Genomic DNA, 25,678 nt, shown 5'->3' on the forward strand with positions numbered 1-25,678 from the left:
TTGGAGAAGAATTTACACTACACTGAAATATCATGACCTATTCACTAAAAGCTCTATATCAAAAGACTTATATTATTTGTTGATAATAATGTAGAACAACTGACCTGCTGCACATTTCTGGTGTGAGTTTAAAATAGGTATACTTGGAGTCGGGTGGTGGTGCAAGGAGTTAAGCACACATGGCGCCAAGCACAAGGACCTGCTTAAGGATCCCTGTTCGAGCCCCAGACTCGCCACCTGCAGGGGAGTTGCTTCACAGGCGGTGAAGCAGGTCTGCAGGTGTCTGTCTTTCTCTCCTCCTCTCTGTCTTCCCCTCCTCCTTCTATTTCTCTCTGCCCTATCCAACAATGACAGCATCAGTAACAACAACAATAACTACAATAAAAAACAAGGGCAACAAAAGGGAATAAATAAATATTTTTAAATAAATAAATAAAATAGGTATACTATTTAGAAAAATAGTGGTCGAGAGGTGACGCAGTGGCTAAAGCATCAGATTCTCAAGCATGAGGTCTTGAGTTCAGTCCCCAGCAGCACATGTACCAGAGTGATGTCTGGTTCTTTCTCTCTCTCCTCCTATCTTTCTCATTAATAAATAAATAAATTCTTTATTAAAAAAAAAAGAAAAGAAACATAGTTGGCAATTTCTTCCGTTGTGTGTGTATGTCACTATCACTCTTACATATGTAGTGACAAAGACCGAACCTGTAGTATCATACATGAAAGTCCTGTGTTCTACCATCAAGCCCCTTCCCCTGTCACCTTTTCTTTTTAAAAACTGTCCGTGCTGTGATATGAAACATCAATTGAGATAGTTAATATAACTTGGCTTTAAGTCAGAAAGAAAAAAATAAAGAAGGAATAATATGTTCCTAAAATCGTATATTAAAGAAGCCTGAGAATAACCTCTATGAGGGGAGTCGGGTGGTAGCTTAGCGGGTTAAGCGAAGGTGGTTCAGAGCACAAGGACCAGCATAAGGATCCTGATTCCAGCCCCAGGCTCCCCACCTGCGGGGGAGTCACTTCACAAGGGATGAAGCAGTGCTGCCGGTGTCTATCTTCCTCTCCCCTTCTTTGTCTTCCCCTCCTCTCTCCATTTCTGTCTTATCCAACAACAATGACATCAACAACAACAATAATAACTACAACAATAAAACAACAAGGGCAACAAAAGGGAATAATTTTAAAAAGAACCTCTATGAGATACTTTAATATTTATTATATTCAGTTAATTTAATCTAGTACTAAAGAAGTTTCTTTTGTCTATTTCCCAAAGATATTTTTTCATAGTAAAATTATTCATATATTTTATAAAATAAAAGCATTTAAATATTCTCAAAGTGCATAGGACAAAAGATTAAAAAATAAATTAGAATTTTTAGAATCTGCTAATTCAGTGACAGTTACTTTCTTCAAGAAAAAAGTCAGAACATTTGGATTTTTTAAAATATTTATTTATTCCCTTTTGTTGCCCTTGTTGTTTTAGTGCTGTAGTTATTGTTGTGGTTATTGATGTTGTCATTGTTGGATAGGACAGAGAGAAATGGAGAGAGGGGGAGAGAAAGACAGACACCTGCAGACCTGCTTCACCACCTGTGAAGCAACTCCCTGCAGGTGGGGAGCCAGGGCTCAAACTGGGATCCTTATGCAGGTCCTTGCACTTTGCACCACATGAGCTTAACCCACTGCACTACCGCCCGACTCCCAGATTTTAGAGTAATTATTTTCCTTTATATTTATAATACTGGTATTTTACTATGAATATAGAATAACAAATTATTTTCCAAATATGTTTGGAAATTTTGTAGAACACACACATATGTATATATATATGACTAATGCAGAGAGAAGTTGGTCTCTTGTATAGTGGGTCAAAATTTCAAATTAAGAAACAATAAATGAATAATAATTCCAACTTAATCAAATTTAATTAGCTCTAACATACCATTTCGGCCATTTTGTTTTAAAGTATTTGCAGAAAGTTGGATGGTGCTTCCATGCACCAAGTTCTCTGGAAATTTTAAGTCTTCTAAGTTCCCTTCTGTGCTCAGTCTTGCAACTTCCAATTCTGTTAATGGCAAGGAGATTTACTGAGAAACATGCACAAACTGAGATGATTTCTTAGATTAGTAAAGTAGTTCTAAAATCAAACACTACAAATAATGTTCTATTTTTCATGTTGATATTAGGTTTACAATCTGTTTATTAACTGTTCTCACATATTTTTTAATTTATCAATGTAAATCAAATAAGTGCTATCAAAATTAGATAAGCAGATTAAAAAATGCAAATTCATCTACCAGTTATAAAGTCTAAATTAAAATTTTAAGTTCAAAATTTGCCAATGATTTTAAATTTATTTTCAAAATATTATTTTATCTTATAAAATAAGTAAAAAATCCTTTTAAAATGTAAGTTGCACTATTATGCCAGCATTGATCTATCTTTACAACTAATAAACTTGAAATGGCTTTATCAAATTTTCCCAAATAAAACTGTCAGATACAAGTTTATACACAATAAAAATAGATTTATACTCTTTAGGAACCAATAACACAATTACCAAAATCAGTTTTATCACCTACATTGAAATGACTGCTATCTTTATAGCATATAATTTAAAGATACTCATTAAAATTGAAATTAACCATATGTGCTTTATGAGGAGGACTAAGCTATATATAATGAATACATATAGAAATGAAAACTAAAATAATGACTAAAAAAATGAACAACGGTGGTCTCAAGCTAAGATACCCAATTCTGAATACTCAAAAGAGAATAACTTATCACCAGTGAAATAATACAACCTAGAAACCTTTTACTTTTCCCTCTTCTGCTGTACAAAGGTTTCTGGACCTTCTATATATCAAAGACCACTTACGGATATTGTCTGTGTTCTCTCTGACAATGTCAGTCTTCAAAAGGTTATCAGCCAGCACAAAGGCACTTTCCTCCACAGTATCAAGCAACATGGTGGCGGCACGTAGTTGATCACTTGTAGTCAGGTCTTTCCATGCATTCAAGGCTTGTGGCTGGAGGAGGTTGTTAACTGTCTCGACCATTGCCTAGGAGAGGATGAACAGAATGACAGAGGTCTCCAGTGAACCCCCAGAGCTGTCAGAAATCCAGGTGTACATATTGCCAAGCAAGCAAGAATCAGCAGTGTGCATGAGTTCAGTATTGTTCCCAGCCTCCCCTGTGACATGCTTCAGCAAAAGCATTCATTGTTTTTTCCCTTGTTTAACCCTAGCTGAGATTTTGCAATGCAAGAGGAAAACCTGCTTTTGTTTTGAGGACAACAAATATAACTATGCTTCCTTTCTAGAATCAACAGTAAAGATTTCAATAAGACTACACTCCTATAATTAAAATGTTTTGGCTAGGGAATTGATGGCAAGTAAATCACTCAAAAAAAGTGATTTTTTTTCCCCCTGCACATTACCATAAAACTAGATGCAGAACACAATGGAGATTAAAATGATGACTACAGACAAGAAAGTACAAGGATTTGTTTCCTAGAGGCTGAGAACTTACTGAGAAAACCATTTTTTAGACAGCTAGTCAAACATCAGAATGAGGAAAATATCAAAGTATACATGCTCCCAGGGGCTTTTGATATGTTGTATGTGCAGAGCAACCTTCTTCATGCTGTTTACTATTAGGGAAGAGAATAAAGAGTTGGACCTCACTACTTATGGCCCTCAGGTGTTTTCTTAAAAAAATCAGCAGTAGGTAGACTCACATACAGAAATAAAGCACCATATTTCTCATTCCCTCAACCAAAAGAATCATCTCTCTAGGTACAATTTATATATTTCCTGCAGTTTGCTTTATGCTCTAGCATACAAAGAAAAACAGCTCTCCCAGTAAGGTCTTCTTAAGGTGTCCATCAAAGATGGAGCATTGCAAAATGGATAAATACAATACCTGCAGTTTGATTGTGATCAGCCCTGAACTCATTGATTATAAAAGATGTTATCTATTTTAGAAATATAGTTGAGTAGACAGCCAACATAAGCACTACATAGGTGCTTTAAAATCAGACTCAGACATGTTGGCTGGGAGAGAATGAAGAAATATCCATTACACACCATCATTTTCTTCTGGCTGGTGTTTTCATAGTAACCAAGTTAACAACTGTTAAAAATTCAGCTTCATAATGAAACACCTTGGCTGCCAATTAACACCAGCTTCAAAAACTAATTTGCCTTTTGATAAAAGTTGTTTTTCTTGAGATTTTTCCCAGTTATTCCAAGTTCTGGCCAGAAGTCAACATCACTGAACTTTTATATAAAATAGTCCTATTTGCAAATTGAGTACTTTGCTTCACTAAAAAATAGTCTTTCATGAGTTTAATGACTGAGCATTTTCACATAGCATGCTTAGCTCTGTCATTTGTTCTGGATTTAAAGCATGACCTAGAAGCCAAACAAAAGCATTTCCGGATCACAACAAAATCCTCTGCTTTCCAGGAAGTTCTTTATAGGATACACCAAAAAGGAGGTGCCAGAGAGGAAACAAAAAGTTGAGGTATTTTCTAAAGCCAAACAGAAAACCTCATGGGTGAAAAAAAAAAACAAGTATTATTTCTGGGAATAAATGATCCTTTCAATTCATTAGAAATGCTCTGAAAATCTCACATGCAATAGAAAACATTCTTGTTCTTTAAGGTGCAGCAATTTGAGTATCATACATTGATTAATTTAAAAATCTTATCACAGGAAAATGTATTAGGTGTAATGTATCACTTTTAATTTCAAAAATGCAAAAGGAGAAAATAAAACAAGAAAAAAGATAAAACCATAATCAACTCTGAGAATGTTCTATAGAAGGGATTAGTTTTTAACTAATACTAGCTAAAATAGTCTTTATATTGATAGCAAATGAGACAAATCACTCATTTTAAATATATCTTAGGTCTGGAACCAAGAAAGTCTAAAGTATAGTCTTTCTCCATAGTTACAAACTTTGAATGCAGTCTTAATAATTGCATCTATAGAAAAGCTTCCCATCAACATTAAAATGATTTGCAATTTTATAATAGATATGATTTATGACTCTATAATCTGGATAGATTAAGATATTTATCTAATAGTTACTTATTAAAAAAAGCTTATTTGTGCCTACCTACAATAGTGATATATATATATATATATACACACACACACACACACACACATATATATATATATATATTAACACGAGATTTTATAAACAGAATTATTTTTAAGGCTAATTTAATTAATTTATTTCCATTTCTATTTTTTTAATAGTTACAAGAGTGTACGCTTACAGTGTGTAGTTCAACATGACAACCACCACCTAAATTGCAAACAGAATTTTGAATGTTAAAATTGAAGTGGGAGATTTGGAACTCTGAGTCTGTGCTTGGGCACTTGCTTATTAGTTGTGTGATATAGGGATAAGTTTCTCAAGTTGTTTGCAGTTCATTTGTAAACTGGAGATGATAATATATTAATTTCATAAGATTGTCTAGTTCTGAACAAATTCTTACATTGTAATCTTTAATTTATCCAAAGTGCAATATAGGAACAACAGAAGTTTTCACAGAATAAAGCACTTTTATTTTGACAATTGCAAAAACAGTCACACTAAAATGAGGTCTGTAAGAACTGGCTCTTCTGTAATGTATCGATAAACAAGTTAGCAGCACAAAACCACAGTGCTTGAAGCTTTTCAGGAACAGGAGAGTATAGGCATATGTGTACTAAATAGTTCCTAGTGTGTGTTCATAGAACCAACCACAGGGAGACAGTACTACAGTAGCACAACAGACTTTCAGGCCTGAAGTCCCAAAGGTCCCAGGTTCAATCCCTGGCATCATGATAACCAAGAGCTGAGACATGCTGTGATTTAAATATATATATATATATATGTATATATATTTATATACATACATATATATCATGATGTGTGTTCCTGACACTTTAACATACTGATTTGCTTTCTGCTACTGACACAGTACAAGTTAATTTTAATAAATTTATAATTACACAATTTACTTAAAATGTCTAAAGGTTTCTGAAATGTTTGTTACCAGGATAATAAGGCCAATTAAATAGTAATAATTCCTCATTGATTAAGTCAAATCTGCATTTTACCTCCTTTATATGTATACGCATATGTGTCCTTTACCCATAAATGATGACAGTTGCTGATAACTAATTTTCTTCTTAATCAATTACTCACTTCTTTTATTATAACCTCCATTATAATTTGTATTCACCTTTAATAATTTAAATGATATTTTATCTTATGCACATATTAAGCAATAAGCCAGTATTATTCCACTTATATCTAACAAAAATTATCTATATTTGTGTCTGAGTTTTACACTATACTATGTCAGTCTCAGGGAAAAATACATTCTTTTGTGTTTTCTTTTTTTTTTTTAATTTTTTTATATTTATTTTATTTATTTATTCCCTTTTGTTGCCCTTGTTGTTTTATTGTTGTAGTTATTATTGTTGTTGTTGTTGTTGGATAGGACAGAGAGAAATGGAGAGAGGAGGGGAAGACAGAGAGGAGGAGAGAAAGACAGACACCTGCAGACCTGCTTCACCGCCTGTGAAGCGACTCCCCTGCAGGTGGGGAGCCAGGGTTCGAACCGGGATCCTTATGCCGGTCCTTGTGCTTTACGCCACCTGCCCTTAACCCGCTGCGCTACAGCCTGACTCCCTCTTTTGTGTTTTCTTAGGGTAAATTTTAGTGCCTTGAATAGCTTTTGAGTACTCAATAACACTGTATAGAGATAACTTATTTTTATTACCATTAATCATTAATGGCTTTATATGCAATAGGAAAACTGAAAGTATCTTCCTCTGGTTTTAAAACATTTTCCCTTGTCTCCCAGTAAGTCTTTTGAAAAAATAAAGTAATAAAGGAGTACTGTATTTTTGAAAGAGGGCAAGATAATGACTTAAGAAGTACATCAGAGTTCAAAAAGAGAAAAGCAGAACCACAGATGATAATCCTAACTCTAGGTTACTGTGCATAATACTAATATATTCTACAAAAGCATCCAAAACGTTTTATGTGTTAAAACTCACTGCTAATACGATTCAGTGGTTTCCTTAAACATTTATGAAATGCAAATAAGTAGGGAAGTACATCCTAGGCAGTTAAGAAAGAGTAGAAAAACTTGCTATCTACCCTCAATTTACCTAAGCTTATAGAGAAGAAGGTAAACCTAAAATAGAGTTAAAATTCACAAGATATGAGACAAAAGGTAATGAATTCTTGCTGAGGAAGATAGAGAAAAGATATCAGAAGGTGTCATATTCTGACATATAGTGTCTTTAGACACTAAAAGATAAACTTTCCTTGAGTAAAATGAGGGAATTTAATGTGGATGTATTTGATAAGCAAACTGATGGGGTTTTTTAAAATGATACCGGGAGTAGGGTGGGAGCACAGAGGGTTAAACGCAGATGGCGCAAAACATAAGGATCCAAGTTTGAGCCCCTGGTTCCCTACCTGCAGGGGAGTTGCTTCATAAGTGGTGAAGCAGGTCTGCAGGTGTCTATCTTTCTCTCCCCCTCTGTCTTCCCCTCCTCTTTCCATTTCTCTCTGTCCTATTCCAACAATGTCAACATCAGTAACAACAGCAATAATAACTACAACAATAAAACAATAAGGGTAACAAAAAGGAGTAAATATATATATATTTTTAAATGATACCAAGTCAGGGAATGTGCTGGCTTTGGACTGAGAAGAATGTATGATGTGCAGAACCTGGATAAAGATATACAGACTCCATCTTGTATTAAAGCTGCCATGCTGACACTTTTAGGTGAAAATTACATAGTCTGACTTAGCCATTCACTGAATATGAGTGACAGGAGACCATCTGCTTAGTGCCATGGCAGTTCTCCACACATAGTTCTGTCTGAAGACTTTCTACCATCTAATTGTTAACAGGAATTTGGTACCAATCCCCCTAGTCTTGGGTACACCTCCCCACCTATAAAACTACCCTATGCCTTGACATTGTCGGTACACATACTGGAATGTCTTTTCGTCAGGCACTGACATCAGAAATCATGATTCCTATTCTTTTGAATAAATGTCTTCCTGATTGAATTATGGCCTTTTTTGTTGTTGTTGTTGTTGTTTTGAATCAATAGATTTATAGAGACTGATGAAAGGTGAGCTTTATGAGAAGTATGGTAGGCAGAGGTCAGATCTTAAAGATCTTACGTATGATGAAAGTTTAGGTTTTATTATGTATCAGGTTGCATCGTGGGGGAGAGAGAAGAGACCAGGAACTCGTGGCGGAGTGTGAATGCAAATCTTTATTCACGCAGACGCCCCAGAATTGGGTGTGAGCACAGAGGTTCAGGCCACGTGGAGCTAGCAAAATGGCCACCTCCCACTATGCCCAACAGCCCTTCTCCAGGTCGGGTCACGGAAGAGAAAAGAGCAAAGAGAATGAAAGTGGAAATAGGAGAGGCTTCTATGGGAGGATTCCGGAAGTGGCAATTCGGGACTGAATTGTCTAGGAAAGGGGGTGAAGAGAGGCAAAAGGCATGTTGGGAAGGTGGAAGCATCCTTAGCAACTCTTGCAATGGTTTTAACTGAATTAGCAATACCCTGAAGGGATAAAGTGGTGGATATCTGTATATAATACTTGCATGGAAATATAGTGGTTTGTGGGCCCTGCCAATGTTCAACCACATCTGCACAATTTTTCAACAATTATGTATAAAAGACAAGACAATGCTTTAAAACAAATGAGTTGAATGTTCAGAGCTCATTTTTTAGAAGATTTCCTTTGGAAACATATTAAGAGATGAATGAAAGGTAGAACATGAGGTGATGAAAAGTAACAAGGAAGGCCCAGTGGTTGTGCACACAGTTAAATGCACACATTACCATGTATGAGGCTGGGGGGGAGGGTTGTTGAGCCCCCACACTCCATCTGCAGGAGAGGTACCTCATGAGTGGTAAACTGAGTTGCAGGTATCTTTTTTTTCTTTTCACTTTATTTCTGTCCTATCAAATAAAATAGAAAAAAAAAAAAAAAGGAAAAAATGGCCACTGTGAGCAGTGGATTCATAGTGTTTGTACCAAATTCCTAAGAAGAGAAAGGGAGGAAAGGGGAGGGGAGGGGAGTGGAGGGAAGGGGAAGGGAGTGGAGGGAAGGGAAAGGAAAGGAAGGAGAGGGAAAGGAAGGGAAGGGAAGAGAATGGGAAGAGATGGGAAGAGATGGGAGAGGAGGGGAGGGAGAGCACAGGAGAGGGGAGGAAGAGGGGTGTGAAGGGGAGAAGGTAGGGGAGGAGAGGGGAGGGGAGAAGAAACAAACTGGGAAATTAAATCTATTAAGTCATTCATTATTTTTAAAAGTGATCTTGTGTTGCAGTAAAGTGAAAATTTATAAATGTGCAAATTATCATTAGGCAGCCTTAAAAAAGCTACTTCATATTAGAAGCTAAATTTAAATTGTAGAAATATGCTTTAATTTTAATATTATTTATTCACATATTTGATTTTATTTTTAACTCCTGGAAATGAATAGTCTGCAAAATGGATTTCAAAGGATGACCATGAGACTGGAAGAAAGATCCTTAAACTCGGGTGGATTCTTATTTCAACAGAGGCATAGGAAAAAGATAGTGTCTGGGGAGTATACTTTTGTCATTAAGACAGATTATATTATATTCATGTGACTATGTTATGTTTAAACTTGACTAAATGTCGATACTTAACTAAATGTACTTTCAGAAGTTTCATAAAGTCACCTGTGACTTTCCTGTGCTACTGACATATTTATAATTTTTTCTGTTATTAAAATGGTTCCAGTTGTCTGCTTTATGTTTTAGTTGTTTATTTTGAGACTGGTGTCATTTTCTGGATAGTAAGAATATATCTCAGAATCAACTATCTGTTGTCTCTTGAAGTCTTCCATGCGACTTGTGACTTCCTTAGAGCTTTGGCAGGTGTTACTTTAACTTTCTGCACCATAGCTGGAAGATCTCATTTACTGATACTATTATTATGTGGGAATAGAGGCTAATTTATTTCCTAGGAACTGATTTGAAACAAGACTTAGAGAATCTAAGAGAGCACTCACATTACCTAGCACAAAACTAGGTTAGACCCCCAACCCCAGCCCCAGCAATAACCCTGGTGGCAATTAAAAAAGAAGTGGAACGGAAGGGAAGGGAGGGAAAGAGGAGGGGAGGGGAGGGGAGGGGAGGGGGAGGGAGGGGAGAGAAGAGAATGGGAAGAGATGGGAAGGGATAGGAGGGAAGGGAGAACACAGGAGAGGGGAGGAAGAGGGGAGTGAAGGGAAGAAGGGAGGAGAGGAGAGGGGAGGGGAGAAGAAACAAACTGACAAATTAAATCTATTAAGTCATTCATTATTTTTAAAAGTTACCTTGTGTTGCAGTAAAGTGAAAATTTTATAAATGTGCAAATTATCATTAGGCAGCCATTAAAAAGGCTACTTCATATTAGAAGCTAAATTTAAATTGTAGAAATATGCTTTAATTTTAATATTATTTATTCACATATTTCATTTTATTTTTGTCATCACCAGGACTTCACTGCTCTGGGTTAAAATTTTCCATAGGAAGAGAGAGGCGGTAGGAAAACACTACAACACTAAAGTTTCCCCTGTGTGACCCAGGTTTAAATCTGGATTGTGCACAAGACAATGTAGGCTCCCTCTCAAATGAGCTATCTTGCCGACCATGAAGCACTTTTGACAAATTACTTAGTAACATCAAATTTTATTTTATTTGTTTCTTCTATGTCTTTTAAAGATTCACTCATTTATTTTATGAGAAAGATGGAAAGACCAAAGTTACTATCCTGGCCTAAGTGGTACCTAGGACTGAACATGGGGCCTCTCACATAGGAATCCAGCACCTTACTGCAGACACACCCAACCCCATGTATCATTTTTGTTTTTGTTGTGTTCTCTTGCATGCAACACTCCTCAGTAAATATATACTATTAACATTATATTTAACATTGCAGTCTTACTCTTTTTTTCTTCCATGAAAATGAAAAGTAAAATGAAATAAAGCAAAAGTTTAAAGTAATCATTGGGCAGGGTCCATTGCCTTAAAATCTGTATTTATATATTGATTCAAATCAAAATTTTAAAGGTCAAATGTTAGAATGGTCCTCAAAACAGTTTTGAACTCACTCAATGAGATTCCTTATTGGAAGTCAAGCTGAGTAAGTGATATTTACACAACTGATCAATAAACTAAATGTTTGTTTTAAAATCACTATAATTTAATATAATTATCCATATAAAACTACTAAACTCTGAACTCTATTTTCACTACTCAAGAGTTTTGGCATTTTCAAATCTTAATTAAAAGCAGATTATATAAAAAAATAGTCCTTAATTATGTAGTTAGAACCTTCATAGTAGAATAAGATGAAACTAAAATTTCATAGAAACAACTGTCTTGTGAAGAGACTTCTTAGTTTGAAAAGTATGATTTTAAAATAAACACTCTGAAATAATATTTTAGATTGTATTCATCTAGTTAAATGACTAAATGGTATCAAATAAATTTATATCATTACAAGTATTAAATAAAGTTTTAGTTTTAACTCATATTTCTTGCTAACCCAGTATTCATTCAAAAGTACTAAGTACCTTCAGATGGGATGACAGAACCCCAAATATTCTTTTTCTCCCTACACGTGATGCCAATAAAGAGAGATCTATTAATCATGTAATTAAGATATAACCTAGCAAACACTGTAGAAGGGAAACATCAAGTTCATGTTCTGTATAGCAAAGTGCCCATGAAATAGAATTACAAGCTGAAATTTACTACTAGCAAAGAAAGATAGTACAAGTGCCTATATGTAGAAATATGAAAAAAGAACAATTAAGTGAGAAGAAATGAAAATAATTCTCCATGACAGAACAGAGAATGCTAAAAGACTGGTAGCAAGATTAGTGATTGAAGCATAGCATTTTTTGTTGTTGTTGTCTGTTTTAATTTTTTAATTAATTTATTTCTTCCTCTTTTTTATTGTTGTAGTTATTATTGTTATTTATGTCATCATTGTTGGATAGGACAAAGAGAAATGGAGAGAGGAGGGGAGACAGTGAGGGGGAGAGAAAGACAGACACCTGCAGACCTGCTTCACCACTTGTGAAGTGAACCACTGGCAAGTTGGGAGCCGGGGTCTCGAACCAGGATCCTTACACTGATCCTTGTGCTTTGTTAACCCGCTGCACTACAGCTCGACTCCCTGTTTTAATTTTTTTATTAGAAATTTAATAGTGATTAACAAGATTGTATGATAATGGGGTAGTTTTTAAGGAGACTTGAAAACTATGTTAAGGAAGATATCTACAATTATTCTCAAAGACAATGAAGTTAGTAAAAAAATTTTAATGAAATGGAGTGATATATATTGTAATAGTTAATATCAAATGAATGCATCAACTCCATTCATTTTCACAATAATCCAATAAGGTGTAAGTGATTATTATCTTGCAGTGAGAAAGCTGATCGTCTTCTAAGGAAGTTCAGTAACTGGCTATGGTAACTAGCTAACATGGGGCAGAATCCAGCTTTAAATCCATACATTCTATCTCTGAGGACAGAGAAAAGTAAAATTTTCAAGGATATTTAAAAGGATTATTTGTTGATTAATTAAAAATCAGTTGGTGAGAGAACTAAAATAGCACAATGCACAGAATCTGGAGGTTAGAGAAGTGCCACTCAAAACTGGGGTAAAAAAAGAGGAGCACAATTTTTGTTTGCTAAAAGGGCAAGGGTGACACACTTTCAGGGAGAAGATGTATAGAACATGAAGATTTCAGGCCTGGCTTGCTTTAAATACAAAGTACTTATATGGCATCTATCAGGAAGTTTTAGATAAATTCTGCTCAAGAAAAATATATCTATTTTGACTCTATGACTGCTCCTAAAGATGAAATAATATGATAGATAAGGGAAATAAAATCATGCTGTTTTAACATTTTTACATACTTAGAAGAAACTTCATAGGGAAGATGAAGCCATGAAAAATATTTAGGACTGAGAAATTACATAGTTTTTTAAACAAAGACCAATAATTTTGTGGAGAAGTGGTAAGACAAAAGAAAATGGCTTAAGCTTCTAGGTTCAGTAACATGGGGGAAACTAAAAAAAAAAAAATAGGATTGGTTTAGTAGTTTTGTTTTTACAGATCTGTTTTGGCATGGCCTCCCTGTAGTATAATCATAATGTCTTCTGATACATGGGAAATTTTATTATCTAGTTTCAGGTAGAGAAGGGAAAACCAGAATATTTCCTCATCTACTATTTCTTGGTTGCCTTCAATTTAAATTAATAAATATGCCAAAGTCGTATTTTTTGAGGTAGCATTTTCTTAATTCCTTCAGTCTGAATCATAAATATTTACTTTTGAATATGCTTTAAATACAGACATAGGCAAAGCAAAGTAAAGTAAAATCACTGAAGTTATTTATATGTCTGGGATTACCCAGATAATATGAGCTTATAAACTCAACACAAAGAACAAAGAACAGCCAAGTGTGATCCGGGAGGTAGTGCAGTGGCTAGGGCACTAGACTCTCAAGCATGAGGTCCTGAGTTCAATCCCTGACAGTACATGTACCAGAATGATGTCTGGTTCTTTCTCTCTCTCCTCCTATCTTTCTCATTAATAAATAAATAAAATATTTAAAAAAAAAAAAAAAAGGAGAGTCGAGCAGTAGCACAGCGGGTTAAGCACAGGTGGCACAAAGTGCAAGGACCCTGGTTTGAGCCCCTGGATCCCCACTGGCAGGGGAATCGCTTTACAAGCGGTGAAGCAGGTCTGCAGTTGTCTATCTTTCTCTACACCTCTCTGTCTTCCCCTCCTCTCTCCATTTCTCTCTGTCCCATCAAACAAGGACATCAATAACAATAGCAATAATAACTACAACAATAAAACAACAAGGGCAACAAAAGGGAATAAATAAGTATAAAAGAAAGAGAGAGAGAAAGAAGAAAGAAAGAAAGAAAGAAAGAAAGAAAGAAAGAAAGAAAGAAAGAAAGGAAGGAAGGAAGGAAGGAAGAAAGAAAGACCTAACACTGAGATGAGAAAGAGCAAATAGCCAGAAATATGTAGTCAAGGAATTAAGAAATTAAGGGAGGTGGGTTCCCATCATTTTCAAACTCAGCTTAATTATAAAAGAATTTCAGTGGATCAGGATATTTCACCTGATAGAGAACAAATGCTACCATGAACAAAGGCCCTGCTTAGAAACCACATGGGAGTGCCTCAGGGACAAAGCTTCACAAGTGCTAGGCCAGTGCTGTGGTATTTCTCTTTTCTCTGTCTCCCTCTCTATCTCTCTCTGCCTGTCACCTTCTATCTACATGAAATAAAAGGAAAAAAAAAAAAGCTGGGTAGAGTTGTATAGGAACCCAGCCCTAATAACCCTGGTGGCAAATAAATAAGAAATGATATTCCAAAACTGTACTATAGTTATTATAAAAACAGAAAAATAATATAAAATCTGCTTTTAAGCAATAATCAGTCAGTGCATGTATATTTTCCTTAAAGGATGACATTTATTCATATAATTTATTTCTATATAATTTGCCATATACCAATACTGTTCAAGAACTTTAAAATATATATTAAGCATGGGACAGAAAAAAATTGAAGACTCTGTCCAAGAAATAGATAACAAAAATATATAAAATGTTGATAAAACTAAGTAACATGTAAGATTAAAAGATATGTATGGAAGGGAAGTATAATTGAGTTTTAAAACCATATATCTATATTAGTGATTTTAAAAGTTACCTATAAAAAAGAAAATTGTTACCTGAGAATGATTTGAAATGACATTTCATCCTCTTTAAACAAAATGACCTTAAAGCATAACAGAAAAATCAAAATAACATTTAAATCTGCATACAGGGTTCAAACATAACACTAAAATTTTATAAATATATTAGAGACTATTCTATCAAAACAGGTCATTAAATTAATGTTAAAAATAAAATTTAAAAAGCAGGAAGAAGATATATAATATGTTTCATTGAATTAGAAGAAGAAAGCATTTTTGGTTTCGTCTAGAAAGCTGGTTTGCCATTAATTATCTTTTCTTAAAAACAAAATCTTTGGATAATATGCCCAGATGCAAAATTACTCCTACTAATAGCGTAGTATCTAATTATGATCAGATGAAGTTGGGTGAGATTTCTGGAAAATTCCAGAAGAGATTATAGTCTTGTAGATCCACCTCTGTTTTCTGCATGCTAGCATGAAGTGATAACTGGATCTAAGCAGTTCTCTTGGCATTCTGGAGATGAAAGTACATATACTAAGTAGAATAGAGCAGCAAAGCAGATAAAAGTCTTGGTAGGTTTTCTGTTTGTTTTCTTCCTACCAGGGCTTCTCTAGGACTTTTCACTTATATGATTCACTGTTTGTTGGTGGAATGGTAAAGTGTATATTCTATTAAGTGAGTTATCACAGTCTCCCTCCCCCATCCCCAAGTCTGAGTTCTGATGTAGACATTTCATCCTAATATGCATTTCTTTTTTATGTGCAGTTAAGTCTGAGCCACTGCTTAAGTATAACACTCATACTTACATAAGGGAAATAACAATAATATAACTGACTCTGGAGTAGTCTTAAAAAAAATCATTTGTTTGGTTCCAAGCTATCTGGCAACTACTTTACTACAAATTATTTTTTAAAACTTCCATTTCTTTTCTGACCTGTAACAGAAAGGCTAATGATAGTTTCAGAAGACAGTATCTTAAATCTGTATGCTCTTTTTAATGCCTTTTTCCTTCTGGTTAACTATGTGATTATAAAGCTGTTAGAGAAATATAAACTAAATTGATGTGTGTTCTCTTGCATGTGCACAGAAATAACATCTATTTATCTTCTATGCATTTAAATCTACTCTGAAGGCAAACTCATGTTCAGAAATTAATATTGTACTGAAACTACTTTAACCAATTTTACAATTAATCAGTAGCCTCTTCCTTTGATCAGGATATTATGATAGGAGAGAACACAATCGGGGGGGGGGGAGGAGAGAAAATACTGTTGTTTTATATTTAAATGATTTTTACTAAAAAACAGAAAAGCTTAAAATTAGTTTCCTAAACACTCAACAAACCACATATACGAAGCAGCAGCTGGAACAGCTGTATATTTATAAGTGTGCAAAAATAGAAGAGCCAAAAATGACTTTCAGTCATCTCTCCCTGACCTGACATTTTCACCTAGGAATTTTGAGATTTCTAAGCATGATGTTCTTCACACATTAAGCAGCATCTCCATCTCCAACACTTGTCACTGTACTTTGAAACTTTTTGAGACATTAGATTTATAAATTGACTTCTTCCAACTTTTAAACAGTATATCACTTATTCTGCTTACATTACAAGTGGCTTTGCTACTGTTTTTTGATTCAATGTTTGCTTTAGAACAGATCTAAAATTTTTGGAAAGAATTCTGGTAATTTCTTTATCTAAAGCAGAAAATGACTGTGATTTTATAGTTGAAGTGACTTTCTTTGATCTCAACACATTTTTAAATGATAAGTCCAAACAGTCAGAAACATACAGGGTACACATTTATATTTTCTCTCTTACTGACACAAATCAAGAGCAGATTTATCAAGCTGTGAAATATATTAAGTTCACAGGGTTTTAACAAAGGGTTACCAAACCTCAAGAACCTGCTGTGATTCGAACTACTTTCAGATGTCCTTTTAATTATATTAAATGAAAGTTTGGGTTGGCTTTGATGCTTATGGGCAAACATCGAAATCTTTGAAAAACTTGCTAAAAGTACTCCCTGTTGCTGTAGTTAATATACTACATTGTATGCACACCACTAGCCAATTTACTCTAGCCATTTTAACAAGGATATCCAGCCCAACAGGCCACATAGAAAAGTATCACAAGTCAAGCAAAACACAAATCATTAGAGAACTCTGAAAGTTGTTTGACATGCACCAAGGAGCTCTTTGTCATACAGCCAATTAAGTGACCAAACAAGGAACTTGAAAATACTCATTAATTTCTTCCTAGCAGTATAAATGGAGGTTAGATTCCTTCTTGTCTTGTGCACCTAAGACACCCCAGTAAAACTGGAATAATTCAATTTTCACTTTGTCAAAAGTGTAAGTAACAACACTGGTTCACAGAAAGTCTGCATTGAAAGCAACACATGAAAGAAGGTAAAAGTGTTGAGATAGAACAATAAAGTAATATTGATATCCAGGCTCTGGAAGGCTTTGTATTAATCAAATGCTAACACGATTTTATATCCTTGAAAGGCTGTATTAGTATTTCTGAGTAGACTTAGCAGTATTGATGTTATTTCCTCCCAGGGAACAAGAACTCAAGTTGTCACCTAGACACTATTCCTGCAGGTCTTCTTTCTTCATCAGTGCTACTCTTTAGTTGATTAAAAATGTATTTTGAACTCTTAATATGATAGTATGCTGGGGCTCAGTCCTGGCTGTTCCTCCTTTCTCTCTTCATTCTATTGATAAATTCTACTAGGATCATGGCTGTAAATGCCATGCATGTGAGACAGATTCAACTGATTATTCCAAACTTGACCTCTTAGCTGGATTTCAAACTTGTAAATCCAACAGCAAGTTTAAAATCTGAACAGTATATTTAACATGAATCTTAGAGTAGTAAAGTTCTTCCTATGCCCCTCCCAAATTAGTCGGAGTTTATCTCAAATAAATGATTACTTCATCCTTCCCCTCACTCAGGCAAAATTTTTTTCTCTAATTTGACTCTGTCTGAAACATCACATAGACAACCTCTTAGCAAGTCTTATTCGACTTAAAAAGAAATCCTGAACCTGAGTAACTTCCAGAATTTGCACACACCCCCTATCCTATTCAATTATTGCCCAATTTGTTGTTTTGCTATCACCCTTGGTTGATGCTAAAAGTTAATTTTCCACTTTTTTTTTTCATCACTGGGGCTTCTCTGCTTTAGGAAGAAAGAGGGAAGGAGGGAGAGATGGATGGATAGAGAGAAAGAGACAGAGATAATTAGAGTGTCCTAGAGTGTAGTAGGCACTGTTCTTAAACCTGAGTCATTTGCCTGGCAAAGCTGGAGCCTACCCAAGTGAGCTATCTTGCTGGCGCCTATTCTCCACATTTATAACACATCAGATCATGCCATTCCTCTGTGCAGAAACCTTGAGTGTTTACTTTGTCTCTCTGAATAAAAGTAGGAGCTCTTACAATATTCCATCAGATCATGATGCTTATTGCTTATTATCCAAGATTCTTCCACATTTTCTTTCACTCTACAACTGCACTGGCCTCTGGAATACCAAAAACATATTTTCACCCCTGAAACTTTCTGTCCTCTCGACTTGAGTGCTTTTTCCTTCAAACCTGCAAACTTCACTGCTCTATCTCTCTTATTACTCAGATATTAACTCACTAATGCATTTATGTGCCTTAATTTTGCTCCATAATGTCTGTCATAACCCCATTCATCCTTCATGTTACACTCATTTAGTGTATTATTTCTATTCTATCACGAGAATTTTCATTCTAGAAGAAAGAACAAGAACACTTGTCCACTATATGCCTTGCCATCTCCCCATATATAATACTTGGGTATATGTTCTCAGATAATAATTTATGAGTGTTTTTGCTGTTAATAGCAATGTTATATTTTTCCATGGGAAAAAAAAGATAGCTTTGCACTGCAGGTACCTAGAATACAGATGTCTAAGGTATAATCCAAGGTACAGTAAAAAATAACCAGGAGAAATGAATAAATCATAGCTCTGAATTAAAATAAAGAGGCTGTTGCAAAGAACACAAAATAAGAACACACACACACAAACAGAAATGGACAAGAAAGAAAAATGGTAGGAAAAAAGAATAAAGGAGAAAAAGGAACACAGAAAACCCCGAGTTTCTGTGTGTGTGATCCTGCATTTCACTGCACTTAATTTGTATGCACATTATTTTTTTTCTGATAAATTTTCAATCTCTCTATGAAACTAACAGTAAGTTCCAAAGAATGATTCAAGTGATTCACAGCAATATTATTTGTACTTACATAACCCATTAACCAAGGCCAACTGCAGACTCTAGACAATGTGTGCCACATCTGATATTTGGAGAACAAAAGGAACTGCTAATACAAATCAAAACATTTTTAAGTAGAAAAATGTCCTGCTTTTAAGGCAGTGAAAAAGGAATGTCAGTAATTCTTAATAGCTCCAATTAAGAAAGAACAATACTACAAATGTTACTGTCTAAACGACTGTATTTGTGATTGAAAAAATGAGGAAGAAATGTTGAGTACGGGCTGAATTTATGGATCATGAAAGCAGTTATTCTTAAGCTTCTTGAGGGCATACCCAACAACCAAATTCCTATGGAAATTAGACTTTTCTTTGGAAGTGTAAGATTTTTTTTTTATACCTGAGAATTATACTCCCAAATGTTCCATTGCCTCTGCTCCATGATGAAAACTGAAAACTTCTGCACTTGACACATACTAAGACAATGATAATAAAAGGAAACAGAAAATACCAAGCCTTACCAAGTTTATGAGAAACTGAAACTTTCATATATTTCTGGTTGAGATGTTAAGTGGTAAAGCTACTTTGGAAAAAACAATTTTATAATTCCCCCTTTAATATAGAGTTATCATATTTTTTACTTTTCATCTTTTGTTATGATAGTGTTTAATAAGGTCCTCTAGCATACAAAGATTTCAAAACAAATGATATTTATGCTTGACCATAATATACCAGTACAAAATAGTTGTCACATTGTAATTAAAACAAAATTTCAAAAGAAGAAAATAGATTTTAAAAAAGTTTTACTCTATATCATTCCTGAAATATAGTATAATCAATAAATATGAACCATATGATATATCCTTAACCCTAGCACCAAATAATGTTAATTTTCAAATAGCAATACGTTAATGACTGGGAATCTAAATCTCAATCAAGATAACTTTTAAATTTAAGATATCTCAAGCATAACAGAATAATTAGGTGAAAAGCATTTAATCCTGACTGGGTTCCACCTTATCTATTGTGTGTTAAAAAAAAAAAAAAAGCAGGTCTGAGGAAATAGCATAATGGTTATACCAAAAAACCTTCATGTCTGATATTCTAAAGTCCCAGATTCGATCACCAGTGCTACCATAAGCCAGAGATGAGCAGTGCTCTGGTCTTTCCCTCTGTGCTTTTCTCTCTACATCTCTTTCTATTGCTAAAATAAAATGTATTTTCAAAAAAGAGCAAAAATATGCCACATAGTTACTGCTAACATTAAATAAAAATTTAAATGTGATCTGTGAGGTGACTCAGTGGATAAAGTAGTGGATTAAAGTATGAGGTCCAGAGTTTGATCTCCAGTATCATGTGTGCATGTGTGTTAGAATGATGCTCTGGTTCACTGTCCTCTTTTTCTGAAAAATAAATAAATATTCTATACAGGCAGTCCTGTTATCAGTGCCTATTAAATGTATTCTATTTTTTTTTCCTCCCCTTTTTCACATCACCAGGGCTTCACCATTCAGGACAGATCCTTTCAGACAGAAATAAATGGAGTGCCCCCAGGAGAAGGGGGAAGCAAAGTCATCACAGCAAGGGACCACACTGTGGTTGCCCCAGCCCTAGCACCTGCCTGTGTGTTTCACCCTTGTCATCTCTGGCTAACCACTCATTACTGGGACTTCTCTGCAACCTGATAAGTGTTGGAACCTGGCAGAATGGGCAGAAAGAGGAAGTCCATCCCACCATCAAATCATGGCAGAAGCCCAGAAAATAGAAAACTTAACAAAGCAGAGATAATAAAACAAAATTGAGGTAGACTGTGAAAAAGTAGTCCCCCAGTATGGCAGGACCAAATACCTCCCCAAGCAAGCTAGCTGTCTTGCCAGCTCAAATTTACTTATTCTTAAAAAGCCCTATTGGGAGTCGGGCAGTGGAGCAGCGGGTTAAATGCACATGGTGCAAAGCACAGGGACCAGCTTAAAGATCCCGGTTCGAGCCCCCAGCTCCTCACCTGCAGGGGAGTTGCTTCACAAGTGGTGAAGCAGGTCTGTAGGTGTCTATCTTTCTCTCCCCCTCTCTGTCATTCCCTCCTCTCTCTATTTCTCTCTGTTCTATCCAACAATGATGACAACAACAATAATAACTACAACAACAATAAAAACAACAAGGGCAACAAAAAGGAAATAAATATTTTTAAAAATATTTTTTAAAATCCCTATTAAATTACTTTTTATTGCCACCAGGGTTATCATGGGCTTAGAGTCTGCACAGTGAGTCTACCACTCCAGGCGGTCATTTTTTCCCCCTTTGTTTTATTTACTAGGACAAAGAGAAAATAACAGGGAGGGAGGCATAGTGGGAAGAGATACAGCCAAAACTTCACTTCTTATCAAGTTTCTCCCCTACAGGTGGGGACTGGAGGTTTGAACCCTAGTTCTTGAATATGGTAGCATGTGTAATCTAGAGGGCTTGCCACTAGCAGACTCCAGTCACTATTATTTTTATTTTTGGTCCTGAAGAAGCATTGGACATATGTCAACAGAGAAGCAATAGCTACACCAGTGCTCATTGCTTGATTTTGGGTGAGTCATTTCTTCTCTCCAGATCTCAACTAACTCATTCCTTTCCAAAGTCTCTTCTGGTACTAGTACAGTATATACATACTACATCATATTTATATGTACTTGAATGATGGTTCTCCCTGACATGTTTAGATGGACCTTCCCAATGTACCTAGAACAAAATTTTCCTAGCATGTATCTATCACCTTGACATGGAAAGCTAAGGTCAATGAAGTCCTTGTGGACTTTAACAGACACTGTTACAGATCTACCAGCTTGACTACTTAGAAAAATAAAGATTTTCTAGATCTAGAACAATCCCTGGAAATAACTTGTTATTTGTAAGAATAAATCTATACTGCAGATATATAGTTATGCTAAAATAATCACCCCTTTAAATTTTTTTAATTTAATTAATTTATTATTGGATAGAGATAGAGAGAAATTGAGATAGGAGGGGCGATAGAAAGGGAGAGAGACAGAGAGATACTTGAAGCCCTTCTTCATCACTCAGTAAGCTTTCCCCTTGCAGGTAGGGACCAGGGGCACACACCACAGTGCTCAGGGACCCGGGTTCAAGCCCATGTAGCTCCCTAAAATTATTATTCCTTATCATATAAAACTCTGTTCCTCTATTCTCATTGCCCTACCCAGTGCATTTGTTCAAGAATAAAAATCCTTGGTCTGTCCTATTTTAGAATTTACAGCCAAGAAAATTCTCCCTTAGTACGTTATTAAATTTGGTTTTTGTAGATCATTAATTTGTCCAAAATTAATTTTTTTTACTCCATGAATCCAAAGAGAATCTTAGAGGGGTAAGAGAAAGTACCCCCTCTTTCCCTATATAACGAAAGAAGTATTTTTAAAATCTGGCCTCATAAACTAGAAACTTTTATCATGAATGCAGTTGAACTTTATAAGTAAGATTTGATGATGATACCTAGACTGTGTTACAAGTGAATTTCTTTTTATTGTAGTAAAGGACTTTAATGTAACCTAAAATTACAATAAAGAAAATTATTTGGACTCAATTTTTTTCTTTTGTTAAAATTCTTTAGACTACAGCATAATGAGTTTAAGAGACTCATATATTATTAAATTCAAAGCAACTGCATTTTAATTGTTCACTTATAAACACTTTTTCATTGTTTGCAAACAAGGAGCTAGATTTCACTGTGCTTTTTATGTGTGCATGAAATAAACACCAGGAAGCAAAAAACAAAAAGATAGTAATTCATTAAATAAACACGATGACTTCAGATAATTAAAGGTTAAGTGGCTTTAGATGGCCAAAATCACACCTAGAAGAATCATTGTTTCTGTCTACGGAAACGTCATATTTTTAAAAGAATTTCACAATGACTACCCAATTATCTTTTTTGCTAATTAAAAGCACAAAACTCTAAGTGTATTTCATACTTCCTTCATAAGCAAGTTAGACTGTGCTCTGAACATAGAAACAATAAGTAATATAAAACAAGCCTTTAAAATTCAAAGACTAACATTAAAAATTATTTATTCTGAAATTACATAGAATAATGACCCACATTAAAATAAACAGCAATCATGCCATGTATTAGTGATCTGAGGATTTCTGCTTTACCAATATTGTTTGTATTTGGTCTTATCAGATTGTTACTCAATAACTGAAATATTTATTCATTGCCAGTCCATTATAACACCAGGAAATCAGCCATTGAATAAACTGCTATTATTTTTCCATCAGAGACTCACTTTTGAATGACCATGCATTTTACAGATTTAAATACTGAAAGGCTAATTATCTCCAAGGTCCCATTTAAGTAACAGCATTGATTGCAATCAGAAACAATACCAATATTGCTCACAACTGATGTTTAGCTTTCACCGCTTCAGAATACTTCAATTTCTTTATTTCACACACTGGCTATAATATAGCTAAGGCAATTTCTTCCAAACACTGAATAAACCTGGACAGTTTCTTATACACAAAAAGCTAGTATTCTGGGCTGAGCAGTGGCACATGTTGTTAGAGTGCACACGTTACAATGCACAAGGCCTCAAGTTCAAGTCTCTGATCCCCACATGCAGGGGGAAGCTTGATGAACAGTGAAACAGTGCTACAGGTGTCTCTCTATCCAAAAACAGATAAACAATTTTTAATTCACTGTTCTACTAAGCAAAAATTATTTTTCCTTCTTAATATATGTTCAATGCAAATATTAGTTTTGTTTTTTTTAAGACTATCTCACAAAATGTGACTAAATTGATATGGCTTAATTTCTAGATCATCAGTCTGAAAACCAACCAACTATTTAGTGTGCTGAATGCATCTCTCTTTACAAATGCAGTTGGCCTTATCATTCACAAATGCTATGATAAAAACCACAAAAATAAATTTAGAGTAGAATAGTTTTTCTTCCTCTTTCCTTCCCTCCCTCCCTTTGTTAGGAAAGGTACTATCAATATAATGCTTGCTTCTCAGATTCATGTTTTCACATATATCCCATGAATGGGTATGGTTTTACTTTGTTTAGAAAGAAGTTATGACATATTAACTAGAGAAAAACTACATTTTCTTTGGAATTAACATATTTATAATGAGTAAAAGAGTAATAGTGTCACTTCATGTCTTAAGTCAACAGTTTCACAGATTTGTCATTCTTGAATGGCATGCTACTCAAATTAGCTGGTATAATATGTAATTTAAAAGCTCTTATATACCTCTATAATGCCACTAAAAATTTCTATGTTACACTGATTAAAATCTTCATGACCAAAATTGTCTCTTTTCAGTCTTTGTTATTCTTGTATGACAGGTCATTGCCACTGTCAAAATTCTTAACATATAACTCATTTCTTTCCATTCCCACTATTAATTTTATTCCCTCTCCAAGTAAACACCTTTATTCACCAGGTTACATTATTGTTTTATTATCAGATGTCCATGCATGCTATCACCAACAGAGACAACTTTACAATGTAACATTTATAAAAACTCAGAAAGTACCTGGACATAGGCTCTGCAAGAGCGCTCTCTTTTCTGAAGCTGAATCCATAAAGACAGCAGATTAAACACAGAACAGAAAAAACAAGTTAGTGACAGAAGAAAACATGAAAAATAAAAGAACACATCTACACAAAACACCTTAATTTGTTGTGCACTACTTTCTAGAAGGAAATGAAAGCTAAGCAGCAGCAAAATCTAAGCAATGCCTCGAAATATAAAAACCAATTTCTTAATAAGCCAAGTGAAAACAGGTTGGTACAAAGTTGTTAGTGATGGAAAAGAATTGTGAAATAAATTTAGTGGAGATTAGCCAAAATCAGTATAATTCATTCACATCATTCATTTTGCATCAGGTTAGTCATTAGTTTAAGGATTACAAATGAAGAAATGAAGTTTAAGTTTGAAAACTTTTTTCAAAAATAGTTTGTGGCTTATAGATTACATTGATGGCTAATAAGTACCACAAATCATATGTTAAACAAACAAACAAACAAAAAACCTGTGAGCTTTTGGGAGGGGAATGAAATAATACTTATTATGACTATATGATTCTAGGGAATGCCAAAAGATAAGTAATTTCTAGTGAAAAGAATGCCACCAAGGGGCAGAGTATTGACTCACCCTGTTGAGCACACACTGTACCATGTTTGGGCATCTGGATTCAAATCCCCATCCCTCCACCCTCCCCAGCTATAGGGGGAAACTTCTCCAAGAGCAGTGCTGCTGGTGTTTCTCCTCTCTGCCTTTTTTTCTCTATCTCTAATAATTTATCAAAAAAAAAAAAAAGATGAGGCCTATCTCTGTATTTATCACTGCACCACTGTGCTTATCTTCCCCTGAGCAATTTCTTTTAACAGTTTTGCCCCCCATCCCCAAACATACATTTTAGAAATTTTTGTGGAGAAGCAAGCTTCTCAAAGCATGCTGTCTATTTGTTTGCACCGAGAATGATGCTCTTCTGGAGAAAAAGTTAACAGAAACTCACAATCAGACTCAAATAATATTTTCTGTTGAACAAGAGTAATTAAATTAATACTTAATAATTTTATTTGCCTTTCTAAAATAAAGGACAACAGTTTTCATAAATCAAGTT

General features: G+C 34.8%; 1 protein-coding gene across 22 annotated transcripts in view; it reads right to left on the bottom strand.

Annotated features, from left to right (window-relative positions):
* Positions 1-25,678, bottom strand: part of ADGRL3 (adhesion G protein-coupled receptor L3) — an 848,379-nt gene that overhangs the window by 124,706 nt on the left and 697,995 nt on the right. For 18 of the 22 annotated variants that reach the window (XM_060188015.1, XM_060188014.1, XM_060188006.1 and 15 more), the window contains 3 exons: positions 24,586-24,624; positions 2,885-3,068; positions 1,946-2,068 (listed from right to left, as the gene is read on the bottom strand). In XM_060188015.1, coding sequence (XP_060043998.1) covers positions 1,946-2,068; positions 2,885-3,068; positions 24,586-24,624 — 346 coding nt within the window. The remainder of the gene's footprint in view (positions 1-1,945; positions 2,069-2,884; positions 3,069-24,585; positions 24,625-25,678) is intronic. The other 4 variants (XM_060188010.1, XM_060188007.1, XM_060188009.1 and 1 more) reach the window with 1 other exon arrangement.

Source organism: Erinaceus europaeus, chromosome 3 (genome assembly GCF_950295315.1).
Source record: "Erinaceus europaeus chromosome 3, mEriEur2.1, whole genome shotgun sequence".
Lineage (NCBI taxonomy): Eukaryota > Metazoa > Chordata > Mammalia > Eulipotyphla > Erinaceidae > Erinaceus > Erinaceus europaeus.